At 40.6% G+C, this 20,093-nt stretch overlaps 1 protein-coding gene across 2 annotated transcripts in view; it reads left to right on the top strand.

Annotated features, from left to right (window-relative positions):
- The first annotated feature begins 1,273 nt into the window (after positions 1 to 1,273).
- The window catches only part of LOC104943453 (adenosine kinase), a 98,265-nt gene continuing 79,445 nt past the window's right edge, over positions 1,274 to 20,093 (top strand). The window contains exons 1-4 of one of the 2 annotated variants that reach the window (XM_010768854.1): positions 1,274 to 1,444; positions 4,459 to 4,533; positions 4,635 to 4,688; positions 16,100 to 16,178. In XM_010768854.1, coding sequence (XP_010767156.1) covers positions 1,395 to 1,444; positions 4,459 to 4,533; positions 4,635 to 4,688; positions 16,100 to 16,178 — 258 coding nt within the window. In that variant the 5' untranslated portion in view covers positions 1,274 to 1,394. Of the gene's footprint in view, positions 1,445 to 3,454; positions 3,563 to 4,458; positions 4,534 to 4,634; positions 4,689 to 16,099; positions 16,179 to 20,093 lie in introns of those variants that run through there. The other variant, XM_010768855.1, reaches the window with a different exon arrangement.

Genomic DNA, 20,093 nt, shown 5'->3' with positions numbered 1-20,093 from the left:
TTTCTTGTCTTCCTTTATGCTTTACAGTGTGAATGTCAAAGTGAGCTTTTCAGGATTGAAAAAATCTACATGCAGAAATCTGCTAAGAGATGTACTAAATACTGCTTCTAAATGTGTTAAGTTTGTGTTATAAAAAGCAGTCATATATTATACAGTGTATATATATTATTATGTCACTGTTTTAACACATGGATCAGCCTGCAGGTATTATGCACATGTTTCAGTGAGCTGTCTGCATTATGTGAAGGCTCAGCTTGTTCTGAACTTTACTCAGGTACTTTATCAACAAATTATCTCTAATTCCACAGTGAAATAAACTTAAATGTTCCTGTGTTTGCGTTACCAATGGCTTAATTGTCCCACTAAGGGACCCTGTGACATGAAGAAGTTGCTGTGGTCTCTACTGACCCTTTGTTCTTTTCATTAAATCCTGTCACTGTCCAAAAGGCCTGCTCATAATGTACAGTTTACACAGCCGACTACACATGGCAGCAGAATTATATTTTGCCTGGAACACCAGAAACCAACTTATTGTCCAATACGTTAATGTTGCATGCCCCTAGGTGTGTCTTTTGCATGCCCCTAATGTCAATAAACTAAAACAAATGGTGGTATGCAAATTCAGAAGTATTAGATTGCAGAATTTTCTAAACATTTTCATATCAAATATAACCTAAACTCCAATAAAATATAGTATCCTACTAAAACCACTGTACTCAAACAATACTGCATTGATTTGGAGTCTTACGTTCATATGACATGGAAGCTTTGACAGTAGAACTTCAACACAATCCAATAAAGAGGTGTGTCCCATTTGTCTTAGTATAGTAATTTATAATATGGAGTACTGTACATAATTGTCCGTCGAATATTCAACAGAAAACTAACTTTAACACGGTAGCTGTAGGCTACTGTGTTTTTCAAAACTCAACTAAGACATTTTAAGATATACATCTCTTGATTAACTAGGCTACAGCTTGGCTACACTGTGTTAAATAATGTACAGTACTATGTTAATATACTGTATCTTCCACTCCTCTTCCTTCCATCCATCCTTCCATGATTTGTCTCCTGTGACATATGTGCACATTGAACTTCATCCAGGTAAAACAGGTGATAAGAGTAATCACTGCGATAACGCGAAATAACTATGTCGTTTCCTCCTCTTTATGCGAGTCGAATTGGCTTGGCTAGGAGAAAGTGGCGAGCTAAAACTGACCCTTTCCTTAAAATTACAATTAATTTTCTCCCTGGGTTGCAGGCTGTTTGCCAATTTACTCATTATCATCCGAGGAGAAGGAGGAAGCTGCAGCCTCTCGCTCCTCTAACCCCACATACAGCACCGGCTTCCCGGGCTCTGCAGCGTCAACACAGCCGTCATTGATTTAACAAAGATGTCATACGAAGAACCAAACATGTCGACAGGGATGACAACAGCGTTAAGGTAATAACACGACAGTATTGGGCTGTTTGACGGATGGTCCTCTGCATAGTTAGCTGCTGTTGCTAGCTCTTAATTCATGCTAACGTCTCCGGTGTTGTGTTAAATGTCAGAAGGAGGTGCAGGGTGATGAGGGGCTAAGCAGTCTGAACATTTGAACGTTACATCAAGTATTAAGGCGACACCGGTGTTAGCATTTAACATAATATTGTTCAGTCATAACGATGCTAACCGAAGCTAGCAGGAGAGGCTGGGTTCATCACATGATCCAGAGACAATAATGTAGCCTTATCCAACATACAAAAAAAGAGGAACAAATGTTACGGTTATATGGAAAATCGACATATTGGTGTGAAAACATTGGTTTTGTTGTAAAAGGCGTGAGTCAAAGTTAATGCTGTCAGTGAAGGGAATGGCATTTCAATTTCAATTTACATTAAACATGAAAGTTTTATTAAGCTACTTAAATTTCAAAACACGCACAGCAGGAACTGCAAACTGTGAAAAAACGAAGACAATACAACCGTTCGGTCTAAAAAATAATAATGTAGCCAAATATGAAGTATAAAGAATAGCCATTTAAAGTGAATCTTTATACTTTAAATTACACCATTAGTCCACCGCTTCAGTATTTTGTCAATTACGTGTGTCTCCTCGTCCGTAATGAAGCACATTAGCATACCATTACAGTGCTGGCATGCAGCTAGTGTCTTGTTGACATTTTGCATAATGTGAAGTTAATGGTGCGGCGTTCACGTGACTTAAGGAAACTCTGTTTTTAAATGTAATAGTCTGCAGTTTCTGTAATATTCTGACAAAAATATGTAGATCATACACTACAAGAACAACACAGTTACAATTGCAAGTAAATATTTCAAGACAATAATAATCAATTATTTACATACTTAAATGGCCCATGGCAAAGGTAATGCATTCATCTCAATTGTATGTTTATATATACATGCCTAAATCCTAAAATTGTGGCTGGCTGAATATCATGTTTCTCCTTCAGTTTCCAGATCCTAATATTATTTATGCTGGGTGCACAATCAATGCAATGTTGCCCTGTTACCTCTTACTGAATTGCTTTAATAGGACATAGCCTGAGCTACAGTTAAATTGTTGGGAACACTCTCTGTTTGGCATAGTTTTGTGGGTTTGCGTTTCATGTCTTGCACAAACTGGTATAGCAACATTTCGTTCTATAACGTCAGCAGGTTAAAGGCCATAGTTCAACAAAAAACAAGAATTTCAACTTAGGCAAGCAGTTTGAGGCTGGAATGGGTGTAATATGATCCGTCTGGTTTAGTCTTGTAACCTTTATTTCCACTTTAAATTGTTATTGTAGGCTAACATCCCAATGCCATTACTCACTGCATATTTTTGCTTTAGTTAAGTTGACATAAAAAGGAGGTCAGTTGCTCACCAAGTGATAATATACTACTAACAACACACCGTTTCCAAATATTTAAATATTCCACAATAAAATAACTCAAACTCATGGCTGTCAAACTCAAATTGTACAACAAATGTATTCCTTTTTATATAAGAAAACTAGAATTAACTTGTGCTGCCAAGTTTACAATAGAGCCAATTAGATCGTATGTATTATTTTGTATACAAAAACACATTTGGGTTTAGAACTGGTTATTACTCCCATTTAGATGGAATTCAACAACATTTTAAATATAGAAGAGCAACAAAATACATGTTTACAGTAGTTTGTATACAGCTACAAAACGTACACTGTTTTTTTAATCAATACAAAATAACATGTCATGTGAATGGTTATACACAAGCAGAATATATATTTTTAAATCAATATATTTCATTAGTTACTTCATCACTTGTATTAGTGTTACCATAGGGTCCATTTCCTTTCCCATTGGACTCAAACACAACACAGAAACCTTTCTATCATTGGAACAATGTGTAGCCAATCATATGGCTCGATGATACTAAAGCCCGCCCTTATCCTCTACCAACCAGTGAGAGTTGACAAAAGTGCAGCTGCAGTTCCTGTACTCAAAAAGCACATAGCTTTGACAGAGTGAAGAAAGCGTTTCAGCTTTTATTCATCAGATAAGGCGCTGAGTTATCTGACATCATGCCAACTCCAAGGTAAGATCCAAATGACAAAATCCTCCAGACTTTCCACAGGTTACAAGTTTGCATTGATGATTGTCTTTTCTGAAATGTACTCACAGCACTGCCAGTCTTTCAATAGTTTGATTAAAAACCCAGCAACAAAGCGTAACACATTTCAGAGTTGTGGACACATACCTAAGTATTACAATCAGAGTGAATTACATAAAATCCAAACTGCTGCAAAATTATCTGTGTAAACCAGAGATCATATTTGTTGTGTCTTGTGTTTTATGAAAGCTAGGTGAACTGTTTTGAAGAGTGGGAAACATTTGACTTCTATGATATATTGTAGCTGAGAAGTATTTAATGAAAGGGTCACATGGGTAAATGCTATCGAAACAACTCAAACTGAATACTGTTTTTCCTGCTTTTACACACCAGTCTAGTGAAAGCATGCTGCATGTATGAACAGCACATGAGCTGCACATGTCTGCACTTGACACATCTGTTGCTCAGAGAATGATAATCCTTTATTTTGATCTTTTCAACGTTCATGACTTCCTGCTTTTCATTTGACTAATCTCTATCTAAATGGGGTTAAAATAAGCAACAATTGTCACCTTTACATTTCTCCTTGTAAGCTGAGTAGTGATATCTCCCAAACTCAATAAAAAAAAAATCACTTATTTGTCTGCAATGAGGTCATTAGTTTGCAATTGAACATGCTTCTGTATATTTATTTAGTCCTCATGTTTACTGTAGAGAGACAGTCAGGTAAAAGAGCCGAAACCTAGGTTCTTCCCTCATCAAAGTTTCAGTGACTCAATTCAAGAAATCGGAAACAGATTTTTTGATTCACAACGAGTGTTTTTGTCCTCAGCTTGCGAGTAGGAGTGTACATAATACAATACATGTTTGTCCCCCAACAGTGAAAACACACTCTTTGGGATGGGAAATCCCCTGCTGGACATTTCAGCTGTTGTGGACAAAGATTTCCTTGACAAGTGAGCTTAAACAACAGATTTTATTCACAGTTTTTTTTTTTTTCATTTCTGTTGTATCTGACCAAAATGCACTGACATATTTTCCCTGTTCTCGAATAAAGGTTTGGACTGAAGCTTAATGACCAGATCCTCGCTGAAGAACACCACAAAGCCCTGTGAGTCTTTTCTTCACTAAAACACCACATGGTTAAGTAGTGTAACGCAAAGTGTTAAAATTACATGGAACCAAATAAGGGATAGACCGGTCATTCATACCCTCACTACTACCATCTTGACACTAAGCCGTACTCAAAATAGCCAAGTTATAAATCAACCCCCTGTTTTTGGCAGCCTGAGAACCTGACACACCCACACATTTTTATCATTCTGAATTTGAGCCAAACCATACCAAGATGCCTCTGAATTTACTAAGGCTTTGGGCTAAATAGTAGTTCTACATAAAATAATGTTTTACTACAAGTTCAAAAGCATGTCATCAGTTTTACACAAAAATTAATATATGATAATTTATACCAAGAAGGGCTTTGCTGAGCATGCAAGCCCCTTCTCCAGACCCTCCCTCCTTCACGCTGTTAGCAGATGCATCAGTAATATTATAGCCTTCCTCGAAAACGGGGTTGCGTGTCCCTGAACATAGCACGTTTGAAAGTGCACCTAAAGGTAAAAAAAACTGTAAACAACAGAGACCACAATTAAAAAATACAGAACTTTAATTACTGACTGACCTTTTCCTTGTCTGTGATGTGCAGATGGTGTCTTTCAAGGAATTTGCTGGTGTCAATTTTAGTGCAGACGTAAAAGGTTCACCATCTGTACGTAAGATGATAGTGAGAGGCAGGTGTTGAAATCAAGCTTAAAGCATTAAACACTTTTTACACACTTAAGAAAATCCAATATTCATAATTTGGGATATTTTAAATGTTGTTATGCATTTGCCTTTATGAAATTAGGTTGTTTATTAGTTATGATTTAATGTGTAATACTTTCCTTAGTAGCAAAATAAACAAAACTAACTGACAACGTTTTACATTGCATACGCATCAAGGTTTTTTTAATTATTTTTTTTAGAATTAAGCTTTGGCCTCAGGTATTAATGATTTGTATTATGCATATTCTAGACTAAATGGAAATTATTGAGTAGAGATGATATTTATACCAGGAAGGTTGCCATTTGTTTTTCAAGTGTAGTATTTCATCAGCAGAAAGTAATTTATTCAAAAAGAACTTTTGTACATCACAATTCTGAAAAAAAACGTTTGAAAAACTCCTGGATTTGCAAAAAACTCACCCTTTTCTGTTTTACTTTTTACATGTGGTCCAACTTTCCAAGATATTTCATTGTAGATGTTTCAATTAACAGACAGGACAAATATTAACGAAGAAAACACAACTTCCTTGGTGGATCTGTTGGGTAATAAGTTAGTGTTTACTCTTATAAGAGTGGCCCAACTGACTTGTTTAGGCCTTTTTATAGCACTTTATGCTCTCTACAGGAGTACATTCACACTCTCACTCAGGCACATTCACACCTCCACGCTGCTCGGTACAACCACCTGCTTATCTGTTGGATGTAAGATAACCACATAACTCTTTGCCGGCCACTGAGCTGCTCCACTTGGCAGTTTGGTATCTTGCCCAAGGGCACCTCTGCAGTGGTTAAGTGCAGGGAGGTCAAAGTGCAGAACTTTCACTTTCTTAAATATCATTTTCCCTGCTGGTCTCAGGATAAACCAGACATATCTCCCACTAGATCCAGCACCTGTTAAAAATTGTTCTACAGTCCAAATTCATTTCGACAATACATCTATATGCGAACAGTCTGTATCTATCAGTCAGTATCTGGACCATTAATTTGATATTAGTAAGCACAGTGGAAAGGGATCTCACCTTTTTAAGGGCACAGCAGTTGGCATCCAGAATACTTACAGGGTTACTGTTTACTGGAGACACTCATTTTGTTACTACAATTACATATAATATAAATAATAATGGCTTTGAGCTGTCAAATGCACCTATTCATAACATGAATTATGAAAGACTTGGCTTAAACATCTGGCAAAGAAGTAGCAGAATAGCATAACGTTTTAAAGAAAGTCGTTTTTATACAGTCTGGCTGTTTATCCATGTACATGAACTTTAAATTAGCAATTTATGTTTCACTCAAATGAAAACATCTGCAACCCTTTTCATTATTATGTGCCGCTGCTTGTAGTTTGATCCAGCTGTATATTTAACACCTGTAAACATTCTTTATTGTTAAAATGTTGAGGAGTATGCAGCCTTGGCACAGGTTTCTTCTGAGTTATTTCTAGATTTATGGCTTTTAATATCAGGAAAAATTATTCCTGAGATGCTATAAAAATCTGTTCAGTGCGTCTAGACAATTAAAAGTAAATCACAGTGCAGTAATAATAAAACCATAAAGCACCTGAGCTGTACATAAAGCATAAAAAAGACGCATCGGTACATTAGATCGTCTGTACATTTATAAAAGGCTACCTCGTCAGGTCTTGTTATTTGACAAAGGGACTCATGTGACCTTGGGGGGGGGGGGGGCGTCAGCAGCAGCACAAAGCAGCATCATCAGCACTGTTGTTCTCCTCCGGCACAAAGCAGCGCTGTTATCTTTGGCCCCACAGACACCGTTCCCTCCACATTCTGCACAAGGTCAGGCCAGGATTAACATGAGGCTTTGGTGGTTTATTCCCAGCACAATGCATTTCAATGCATGTCCCCTCCAACACCACACACAGCAGCAACCCACCCTCATGTCTGTCAATTTGTACATGTGGTCATTTCCATCACATTAGTTATCAACATACAGCAGTAAAGTCAATTTAAAAACAACTTGACATGCTGTGATTGTGAGTTTTCCTATTAAGAATGACTACAAAGTGCAAAGAGGTCATTCACAAGGTCATTGGTCCATGGAAGAGAAAGAATTTGACGGAAGTGTTGTGACAAATAACACTTAAAAGGCCACAATAGACTTACAAGTGTAGTCGGCTCACACTACTGTTGTGCTTCTAAATCTATAGAGTGTAACACGATTCATTTTTTCTCCCCATCACCCTGGTGGGAGGGAGATCATTGGATGCAGTGCGCTGTGGCCATGCCTGAATTCAATTATCTAGTCACAGCAGAGCCCATATAATCCTGTTGTGGCTGAGGAATTGCCTGCTGTAGAAACCATCAACATGCCTGTTAGTACAGCCTAGGGACTTAATGTTTTTTTTCTTCCAGGAAAAGCCTTGAATGTGACTTTTGATGCTTTTTCATTTTGCGCCTAATGTTTTATAAGTTTCAGTTTCAATTCTAAACGCTTTAGGGTTTTTTTATACTATGGAAATTGGTTGATTAACGGGAAATTACTTTTCAATTTTTGTCATCTATCAAAAATTAAGATAATTTGCTGGTGGCTTTTTCTCAACTATGTAAAAGACAAAAAATGGTGGTAGTTCTACAGAAATCTATGGAAGAGGATTAGGGCCGCATGGAAATAAATATTTGAGGATGTGAAAAAGAAAGTCAGAATTCAGACCTTTTTCCAAAGAATTTTTAGGTTTTTTTAGGGCCACATTTTCTTCATGTGGCCCTGATCCTCTTCCGCTAGGGGTGTTTCTGCTCTGTTGAAAAAAAAAACATTAGTTCACTGAGTTTCTTTGGTTATCTAGTGGTTAGGACGCATACCAGAAAACCACAATGTCCTGGTTTGTTTCCGATCCTGGTGGTTTTGTTGTATTTCCTGTTTTCTCTCTGTATTTATACCTTCCCCTGTCTACTAAGTGCATCAAACGAAAGAAATACCAAGTTACTATTAATAAGTCAGCTGCTGTTACTCAATATTTGTATTTTCATACATTATTAACATTATGGTGGTTGGTTCCAGTAAACACACGGGTCTTGTAAGTGCTTTTGTTGGTTCTTCCATGGTGGTCTGAAAGCAGCAGCTTCTATTTCAGTAGATGCTGGTTTTTCGGAGGATGCCCTGGGTGTTTTGATGCTGTGGTTTGAGAGGAAATCAACTACCCAAAGCGCTGTGTTTGACTTCCTGTTCTTCCTGCTTAGACAAGTATCATTGTATATTACAGTGGGAGAAATTCCCAGCAGACATTTGTGCTTACTAGAGCAGGAAAAACTGCGGTGTCATTGATCATAAGTAAATCGACTTTGCTGGCCTGGTGTTGTCCATGCTGTCTTCTGTGAAAAGGCCTCGAGTCAGAGTTATTGTCTAATGTATGTTTGACACTGACTCAAGAGTGTCTGAATGATGGACTCTAGAACTTGTAAAAATGTGTCAGTATTTTGTCTTGATCTTAGTTAATCAGACAAATAAAATCACAGTATATTTTAAGTGCAGCAATGTTATTCACTTTTTGAATAAAAATATTCATTGTAATGTCCCTTTCTTCTCTTTGCTCTGTATTGAATTTCAGTAGGGAATGCACCTTGTCTGCCCAGCAGGTGGCAGCAGTAGCCTACTGTTTGTTTGTAACCCAAGGTGTCTTTAAAAAGGAAACATGTCAACATAATGAAAACATGCCTCTTTCTGCAGGGCATAATAATGTGGGCAAATAGACATTTTATTATAGGATAACTAGGCATTAAAGGGTGTTTAGAACACACAGCATTACATAATATAGAATTCACCCAAAACCCTCTTGGGCTTGTTAACCATATCATATTAGAGCTAATGATTATTAGTGTGTCCAATGAGTGAGTCATTGTTACAGTGAGTGTATTGTCACCTCTTGGAGGGAGAAAAAGATCAGCCGGCTCCTGAATATTAGTCGCGTTCAAACATTTGTTTTATGACTCTCTCTGTCCGATGATAATTAATTGTTTACTTTCTCATCTCTGGATGATGGCGTGACTCTTTTCAGAGGTTGTTTGCTCACAGCAATTAAGTTCATCAGTGCTCATCCTCCCTCCTCCTCCTTCTCCTCCCTCTCTCTTCCCCCCCGTCTCCTTCCTTTTTCCCCTTTCTCTGTGCTAAATGCAGATTAGCAGCGTCACAATCGCATCCAGAATGAGAGTAAACTCCTCATTATGCCGTGTGACCCTCTGCTGCATGAATAATTCAGGGCTGCAGTGTTAGTGGCTGGCTGTTATTAGCATTCCGGATGGCGAGAGGGAGGGTGGGTGGGAGGGCGGGCGGGAGGCTCATATCACTGACAGGGCTGACTCAGGGGGATCAGCACTGGATTGAGACACACATCACACACACACATCATCACACGACACAGGAGATCAGTGGAGGTGCCTCTCCACTCACACACCCCGCTGTCTGTGTACATCTTACACACCCCTGCTGCTGCCGTGCAGCTCAACCTGCTTACTGGGAGGAAAACAACAAAGGCCCCTCACACTGAGTACATGCTAAACACTCTGGCTTCTGGGTGTGTGTGTGTGTGTGTGTGTCTGCTCTGTAAACACACTTGACTCTTGTTTTGTTTTTTTGTTTTGTTTTTATAATATATATCGAAGGGAATATTGAGTGCTAGAAACCCCCAGCGGAGTTATTCGGGTGTGTCAGGAGTAGCAAGTGTGTGTGTTTGTGTGTGCTCGCATGCAAGCATGCGTGCAGAAGCATGGTGCCACTTCACTGGATGCACTCATGCTTGACTGAGTGTGTAGACGTATTACAACCCCCCCCAGCCCCCTTTTTTTTTTTTTTTTTACTTCCCGGCTCCCTTGTCTGTTGCTGAGGCCGAGTGTACTACAGTACTTAAACTCACCTCCGCCGGCCCACTGGGGGGTCACAACATCCGGCTCCCCCCTGCCGCCGGGGGCCAAAGGTCGTGGGCCTGCATTCATCAGCCAACCTCTGAGCCACAGAGAGTGAGCAGAGATTAATGGCACTCAACTGGTAATTGAGACATCAGAAACATTTTCAGCCGCCAACCGCGCTGCTCTTGATGTTTTATTGATATGCATGAATCTGACGATTTAGGGCGCTTGTATACATCTGACATGCTCACCAGAGCTGTACTCATCTGTCAGAAATGTGGATCTAAACCTATTGGATTATAAAACGGGGAAACTTTTCAAATAATGAAAAAAACAAAGGAGACACACGATGAAATAGGGGAGATTTGTGTGCATTTGAAGCATACATGCTGCATCATGAGCGATGGCTGATGCAATCATAATTAAAGCTTGTCCTCTTCAAATGCCTCCCTCTTGTTGATAGTGGCTGCCAGCAGGTGGTGCCAGAAAGAAACATCACAAGTCAAAGGGAGTGTAACAAACATAATCCACATCTCTGTGCATGTGGGCGTCCCCCCTCTCCTCCCCTTCTCTCCCTCCCTCCTGACTCTCTCTTTTTTTAAAGAGCGTTTTATAATTAAAATGTGGGCGTCTCAGCCAGTGCATACAGCATGTTCAGTTCAGAAAATCATGCTCAGGGCTATTTTTAGTCATCTTTGATCCCCAGCAGCCACACAGGAAAAAGCCAATGATGGCAGCAGCCGGTACACATGTAGGCTAGTTAGTAACTATCTGTGCTGATCATTTCCCTACACCTAGCTGTGCGGGGGTAGAGAGAGGAGGCCTGACTGGTGAACAGCAACACTCCCCGTGTGTTTAAAGTTCACACTGGGCCATATGGTCCCCGCAGTAGGGGGTGTTGGTGGAATTATTCACAAGAAGCGCTCTGAATCACCAAGATCCTGGTATCAACCTCCCAGATAAGGAGAATGTCTCAAAGGCTTTGTGCTCTGGCTTCAAATCTCAATCCTCAAGAGAACGCCAGAAGCTTCGTCCTTGCTTACACGCTCCGTCTTCCCACTCTCTCCCTCAACGTGTCCCTCTCTCTCTCCTTCATGTCCTCACACACACACACTCACACTCCCTCTCCCACATCCACACAGTACAGTGTGACAAACAACGCCACCCTCTGCAGCGTGAAGCCAAAAAGCTGTGACATTTTAGGAGGAAATAATATGAACTCATCCTCCATGACCAGCTTTTGCCCCCGCCGCCTAATCCTTGAGTGCAGCCTAATTAAGTACAAACGGCAGTCGTCGGTTAATTCCAACAAATGGGCTGCGGCGGCTGCTGGATCGGACGATTATTAAAGGGATGCACATTTGTTGTCCCTGCATTCTAATGCAATTACTCACCCATTATGACCATGTAATTGCGCAGTCATTAATTGTGTATCCAGTCTATAATGCAAAAAGGCTCATCGCCACTGGAGTCGTGTTTTGTGCACTGGGGACCCGGGGCAGGTTTTCTCTGTGGAGCAGGGATTTACCCAAATGGATTGAGATACCTGAACTATGGAGATATCGTAACGCTTTTGTGCGAATCAACATTCATCACTCTCTGTAGTGTATTAGAAGATGTCAGAGGACGGGAACGAGGCCTCGCTCGCTCTTTCAATCATGACTCATTTGTGTTCAGTACTTTTATGCGTCTCATTCTTTGCCATCTATCCCCATCCTGCTCTAATGTTCCACTGATAAGAATGTCCTATTCATTCTGCGTTCTTCACCAGTTGCTACAGAGAGAGAGAGAGACTCTACAGGCATTGAATGAAAAGCACATCTATTTCTGAGGGGGAGCGCGAGCGAGTACGGTGGAAGATAATTATTGATTTGAAATAAGAAAAGATAAGGCTCAACCTTGAGCAGCCCGGCGATAGCGCGCAGAACAGAATAATTAATGGGCCTGTCTTGTGTCGGGACAAGCTTTCACATTGAGACGAGCGTATTGATTTTAAACAGATAAACTGCGTAACCCTTGGTGAAGGGTTTGACAAACAATTTAATTGGGGGGGAAAAACAACAATATTCCTCACCCTTTCCATCTCCCTTTTCATCACGTCCCCGAGCTGTTTTTCCTCTGCCTGACCTATGGAAACAATTACTGTGCATCAGGCCTTGTACTGCCAGACTTCCAAGAAACGCTGGTGTAGGACGCACACACTGATTGGGGAATCTAATCAATGGTGGAACCTGTCTCCACTCCAGATGCCTGTGTTGAAACTGGGATTACCAAAGCCTTTTAGCCGTACAGCTCCCTTTCAGAGAGAGAAAGAGGGGTCTGCCTGTTAAAATGTACCTGCCTGCTCTAACTGAAGCACAGATAATTTAGGGTTCCTGTACAACCCTCCTCCTTCCAAATCCCCAAGGAGAGCAGCACAGAAGCCCCAGTCCTCTAACTTCTCCACTTGCCCTCCCCTGATTACTGATGGGGGCTGCTTGATCATGTTTCCCTGCCTGTCCGTGTGATTTGTAAGCTGTTTAAACGTGAACGAGGCAATTAAATGAGGACGAACGCAGGAGAGCGGGTGCTGCGGTGATCATTAGCGATGAATTACCCCGGTGTGCACTCAAACACTCGGGAGGACTTTCAGGCAGACCACTCCCGAGGATCCCGATCCAATCTAGCCATTGATTAACAGAGACTTGTTCTTCCTGTGAAATCACTCGACGGGGATTTTAGGGCACTCATCCGGTCTTATCGAGATAGGCTAACATCAAAGGAGAATGAAGAGGGATTGGGTAAATGGGCTCGCCTTGCCCTCCGTGTAAGAGACTTAGAGGAGCAAATCTTGAATTATTGCCTCGTGTAAATAATCTACTTGGAGCTTTTTTGGGGAGGTGAGAGAGGAACTCATGAGTCACTCGGGGCAGAGAACACTCATCGTACTTTGGAAGCTCTCATATTTCCCTTGATGGGATACAACGGTGGGGGCTCTGTCTCCAGGAATGTAAACAACACGACGTTCCTGACTTGTGTGAACTGCCCCCAAAAAGCCAGTGGGATGTAGATGAATGACTTTTCTAGTAAGACTCTCACATATTATCAACTAATATCAGTAGGCTAATTCCCCTAATTTGTTTTAAGCTGAATATTGGCCTTGAAGTGGGAGCTTATGGAAACAAAAAATAGCACAATGCCTTTTAGTTAAGCATGGTGTTTAGCCGGGGTCAGGGTCAGTCCTTGGTAAAGCATGTGTTATAACAGAGTCTGTCTGTGCGTTAGTGGAATGCATGGCATACTTGGAATTGTTCTTCCTTTGAAAAACACTTGCAGGTTTTAAAAGCAGAGGTTAGTGGCTGAGGACATTTTGTTCAAAACAATTATTTCTTCTCCGCTCCCTCCCCTCACTGAGGGAGCTTAGTCTGCAGTAGATAGAAAGGGATTTTCTCTTCCTAAATGGCCACGGGGGCCGTTTACGATGTCACTACTATGGGATCACATGATGTTTGCGGGTGTAAAGGTCTCGAGGCAGCTGCTCCTTTTCGGATGGGATTTTCGAGGCGTCCAAGAGCAGGGCCCCATGCTGTCTGCACTGAAAGGTGGAGCAAATACTTCTAGGAAGAAAAAAAGGCTGAAATCCTCAGAAGCTGTGTGTCTATTTGAAATGTGTTCTGGAGTCCCTCGGCTGCCTTCATGTTATAAACACCCACAGTGCTCAAATTCTTCCTTTGTCAAGCAGTCATAACAGGTGTCTCAGGAAGGAGTTTTTTTTTTTCCCGGTTAGCATATTTTCCACTTGCATGGAACGTTTTTTTTCTTTATTAGGAACATTCTGCCCTGGGTAGACCCCTTGCCTTGAGACATGATATGCAGACTTTCTTTGAAGCAGTAAAGGTTACTTTCACACTCGCTCAAAATTCGGCCATGCCTTGTTAAACCAGGTTGTGCTAGTACTGAACACCTCTGGCAGACATGTGTTGGTAAGCCATGATGCACTTTGCATACATATTAATCCTGTCAGGAGTGCATACAATACACCTAGCTTCAACTTTAAAATTCAGGTTTGCTCCCCCAAAACTTGCAACCCCTGACCTTTTCTAAAAACTTTGTTTTTGTTCTGAAAAAAGGGAATGTATCGAAACTCTGTATCAGAGACATTACATACCCAGCACCCCTTGGGATTAAAGTCAAGTACTTGCTCAACAAACCCTATACAGTTCATTTAAGGTGGAATTACACATAACACCAGTGGTAATGGTCCACCCTGAACTATTTACCATGCCATTTGGATTTGTACCGATGATTTAAATACAGTCACAAATGTAAAGTGTTCAATTTACAGTTGAAAAAGAAAGCCAAGGGACCTTTTTTTATGTGGCGTATCATCTTGACTGCAGTTAGGTCAATTTCCTTAGCAGGGTGGACACGTTTATATAGCCAGCCCCCTGGGAGGTTGTTTGTGTGAAGATATGGAGAATACACATTATTCATACTCAGCTCCCTAGATAAAGACTCTATCTGGCGACATAGCCCAGCTTTGCATGATGTTACGCCTAAGCATTGAAGCTATTGATGTTTGAAATGGCACTATGATGGGGGAAAATGCAAAAATGATAGAACCCGCCTTCAGTATTTCACTCGAAACCCAAGGGTGTTCCTGTGGCTTATGTTTGAAAACTCTGCAAGTATTTACTCCCCTCTCCCCAATGTCATGTCTGTTTTCTTTACTCAATGTGTCTGTTACACTCGTCTGTAAACTGTGCTGTATGGACATCACACATTAAATCAGATGTTGTCTCTTCCTAAACAAGTGATCTGTCTATGACGTTTTTGTACACAAGGAAATTGTAGAACTTGTTTTCCTAATTGCTCTGAAACATCACTTTTGAAAAACAAAATGGCTGCCGATCTGGAAAGATGAATAGTTTCTGTTATTTCATGCATCCCTTTGAGGAAGCAGTTCAAGTTCCCTCCGAAATAACTCATCTTGCTTTAATAGTGTCTGGCTAACTACAGCCATCTGTGGGTAATGTTCCTCTTTTGCTTTTATCAAATTGGCATTTAAACCCCAACGGCCTCTTTTCAACTCCAGTAACATTTGTGGTCAAGTTTCCCATCCAACAAAATCCAGCATTTGCTCGCAGCTTTTTCTTTTTGCGCAATCTTCATAAACAGCTTTCTCCTGGAATGTTACAAAAATTGAAAAATTCTTGTGAGCAGAAACACCTGAACAGTATGTTGAGCAATTGTGCAAGAAATTACTAAAATGAACAGATAAATGGTTGAAATTGTTAGTTAGAAGTACCCTAATAGATATATGGTGGGAATGGTTATGAAAAGATTGGACACATTCTGAAAAAAGATTGCAAAATTGATGGTTAGCAGTTCAAATGGTTGATGCTAACATTATTGTATCAGCTTGCTATGTTCATATGCCTGGTTCATACTACCACTGACACTCATTGGCATTTGGTTTGTATCCTGTGTTGAACTGGTTGAATATATAACATGTTGATAGTTTATAAATACAAATTATGCTTGAAGTCATTATGATCCATTCTCCGGAGACCGCAAATGTCTTTACTAAATTTCATTATCTACATTCCCAGCTGCTCTTCTACTGTACCTGTGTAACCTCGCCTAATGGATTTTGTATTGGCTCATTTGTGATGCTTATGAAATGCAATTTCTCCTCACTCCTCCTACACATGTTTAAATGTGACAAGTGTTGATAAACCTGTACCCTGCCTAGGATACATCTGGCTGTATCTAACGTTTACACTAAGCTTGTATCAGTAGGTCTGGTCTAATTCACTTTGTGGTTAACCTTGTTTATTCTACTTATTTATTTCAGGTTTGAAGAAATTGTCCAGAAGAACAAAGTTGAATACCATGCAGGAGGTTCGACACAGAACTCCGTGAAGATTGCACAGGTTAGTCTTCTCTTGCCCCCTGAATGTGTTTTTAAATATACAGCGGTATGTTTCCAACCTTAGGTTTGTCAGCCTGGAATACAGAGCATAGCTGCACAGCATCAAGACACATTACAGTTTAAGGTGTTGTGAATTCATCAGACCTGCCACGGAAAGAGAAAGGCAGGGAGGATTCATAATATTTGCAGTGTTATCTAGTTGGCCTAATTTCCTGAGACATATCAAACATCAATTAGAGAGAATTACAAGTAGATGCAATTAACATGTCACAACGAATTATATCAAACAAATGCTGATCTCCTGCCTGACAGTTCTGAATATCTAAAAGAAAAAGAAGATTGCCGCAAATCTAAAATGCCAATCTGAATCGGAGAAGATTATTCACTGAATATTTTTTCTTTTTTAAGTGACTGCAGTAAGTCTGTGAATTTGACATGCAGTGATTAGCTGTTGATAAGGCTTTGGTCTGCTCACAATAAACAAAGAAAAAGCATACAGCTGAAAAATAATTCTCTTCCGAGGAGAAATGAGTGCAGAAGCTAATTGAGAGGCTGCTGTTTGTGAAAGCGTCGTCTCTTTATTGTGTGTGGGTTTTTGTTTGTACGTGTAAGAACAGTGTGTAGAGCTCGTATTTGTACTGATATGCATGTGTATGTGTGTGTGATTGTATGTGTATTTAACACAAGATAGATACAGAAAAACAAGCAGGCCCTCAGGCTGCCACAATCTCCATGCTTTGGAGACGGTAAGCATCCTTTTTAAAAAGAGATGTGGAGCTGTGCACCTCCATACTGACGCTATTTAATTATAACAATCAGTAGTGTTTACATAAACCTCAGTCACTCGCAGACATTAACTGCCCACGAGATAAAAAAATGTCGCCAACAATTCCCCTTGTTTTTTAAAATATACTGGATGCAGTTGGATTTCAAAATGTGGTTTTCCCAAGACAATTTTCTTGTTTCTTTTCCTAACACCAGCTTAGGCGATAGTTTTGTGTCTCAGTAAGGACATAGACCTTGACAGGGATTTGTTATGTTTAATTTAAGAAGGCACAAAAGGAAATGCCCCAAGGTGTGCAACAACCTCATTGTGAAATCAGATGGAGAAGGAGATTTTTATTGCAGGCTCTTTCATGGCCCCTGTGCCCTGTGAGAAGCGTTCAGTCAACTTAAATCGCTCTTATAATGGCATGGCAGACGCCAGTCAAATGTTATTCTACTCTGTTTATTTGGATATTTAACCCTTTCACAGAGAAGATGTCGAGCTGATTCTGAAATGCTCATGATAACAAGAGTGTTTTCGTCCCACACCCAGGAGTCTCAGAAACAGTTTCTGTCAATATATACCTTGAAGCGCTCACTTTTCCACATTTCACTTTCAGGTGATGGTGTTCTTTTATGAAATATGTATAATGCATAACCGGCTCCCAGATTATCACATTGTAGCACTTGCAATATGTGAAACTTCAAACCCTGCTGTATTGTGGAAGCTGAACCTTCAAACACGAATGATATGCACTGCAGCGCTGAATCCACATCAAAGGGCCCAGTGACTAAATGAGATTCTCGATCCAGGGCAGGTTTGCTCGGGAGCACCACCGCCGCTGGAGGAGAGGGAGAAGTGTTCAGAGGCTTTGCACAGGAATCGCTGCACACGCTGGGAAAACCCAGGGTGTGGGAGGATCAATGCCTTTGCCAGTAGAACTCGTACTTTCCTCCAAAACCTATCCGCTTCATCGGAGGCTGTAATAGGTTAAATACTGCCGCTTCATCGAGTTAAGATTTCTACACTATCAAGGAAAACCTAAACCTTGGCTTTAAGAAGATGCAGAATCGATGGTAATTGGATTTAGTCAAATGAGAATTGACCAAGCTGAAGCTTAGATGGATAAGTATTGTTTCCCTTTAGCCACCGTCTGTGCCCCGCTCTTTGATCAAAATCATCCATTGCACTGTTTGCTCGTCGTCCATTGGTTGCACTTATCTCAGTGCTATCTTTAGCACTGGCACATTACTCTTTTTTTACGTTATCTTGCATTATAGCTCCTGTCGCAACTTATCCATATTCAAAGCACACATCATGGCAACTATAGAGTCCCAAGGTAGACATATCTACACATCTGCACTTCCTTATCTGTGCACCATTGCTTCTAAATAAACCTTTGATTTAGCTTGTATGCAAAGCTGTCTGGCTCTGATTCTAAAGAAAAAATGCAATGATAGAAGTAGGTTGGAGGTTGTTTTGCCTTTGCCAAGGCTCTAACAAACACCATGCCCTAAAGGGGCATTCAACACAAAGGCTCACCTACTGGATGTTGCAGGGCTGTAAGGTAACACAAACCAGCCCTGTGTAGCCTGCTCTCATACAGCCTCAAACATCAAAGGGGCTTCGCCTCAGATACGGCACGGCGGGAAACAACAATCATATTTCTTTCAGTCATTTACAAAGTTGAAGGCAAAATAAATTGTGGCCTCTCTCTCTGAGCATGCGATCCAGAATTTGGTACCGCGGAGCACGCATGGTGTTTATCACAGGTGACAGAATCACTGGGGCGAGTCGGTTGACTGGAGGGCTGTATCAAGAAGCACAGTCAATTCATTTAGACAGAACATCAAAGTCCTCCAACAGCTCCTTAGGGCCAAGAGATTGAAGTCTGAGCAGAGACAGGCTCATAGGGAGTTATTGCTCCTGCCAGGGAAGTAGATCCTGCTCGGAGTGCCTCGTGTAAACCGTGCATTCTCATTATGGTCCTCACAAATCAACAGCATTGACATATTTTATTTCTTTGCACTGTAAGCAGGCTTTGTACCCATTCACCCAAAAGAACAAATTGATATGTCTAAGTGCCCTAGCTGTGAGAGCGTCGCAAAAAAGTTATGATTAAGTATGTTCCCTGGTCTTTATTTGGATCGTGTGCTTTGTTGGCAGTCTATATCATCAATTCACGGTGATGTTTTAATTATTGTTTATAAAGTAAAGGCTTTTGAGAAATCGGCCGTCTCTGTTTTGGTTATGATGCCTGTTTAACATTTCCTCAGACTTGGTCGATGGTGGAAGGGGTGGATGGGGCCCAGGTTTGGATGTTGGCTCTGAGCTCTTAATTGGAAACGCATGTGCACCACACTGTTGAAAGTTGTATTTAAAAAAAACTGAACAATCCCACAGCACTACTTGACTTCGAAAAAGGTCCTCACAAGCTCATATTTTGCAGGGGAACACTTAAACTGGGTTTGATGTCTCATTGAAGGCTTTGACTTATTTCTCGGGTTGAAAATATTCCATGACCTAATGTTTGGCTTTTACAGCTCGTTTTGTTAAATAAATAAAGAACTCTAGCAACTTGTCTCTATTTGAATGGGCTAAATGAAGAAATGCCTACGTCTGGTTCCACTTAGAGAAATGAGGACAGTTAAAGAGAAAGACTGGAGCTTTTGTGTTCAAACTGTGTGACTGAACTTTAAGGAGGATGTGCTTACAGCTAAAGGAGGGCATTCACAATTGTACTGTTGCTTTCTGTTTTTAGTTACATTCTTCTCACACTTAATGATTGGTGTTAAGACAAATATTCTTTGTCTCTAAAGAAGAGACTTTTCAGTTGGTGGTTCATTATATCCTTTTAGGTTCTGGGAAGAGATTTTTGGCTCTTTGGTTTGTGTTTTTGATCACATTGATTGCTTGTAGTTGCATAAATCTCAGTGCAGCTGTGCCGAAATGAGCACACTAATGACCGATTAAAACCTGAACCCTGGTGGGCCTTTGAATTCACGCTGCAGAAATCAACCCTCTCAAGTATGTGCCCGTTGTTAAAGCAAAAGCCTCTTGTTTGTTTTAACTCAGGTTAATTGCACAACCACTGTTAGCACCCACTCTGAGCCGTTTTATGGCACCGGGGTCTTGCCGTTTCCTCCCCAT

Source organism: Notothenia coriiceps, unplaced genomic scaffold (genome assembly GCF_000735185.1).
Source record: "Notothenia coriiceps isolate Sejong01 unplaced genomic scaffold, NC01 NC01_scaffold00006104, whole genome shotgun sequence".
NCBI lineage: Eukaryota > Metazoa > Chordata > Actinopteri > Perciformes > Nototheniidae > Notothenia > Notothenia coriiceps.
The sequence above is the reverse complement of the archived record's forward strand: the minus strand, read 5'-3'. Positions and strand labels throughout refer to the sequence as shown.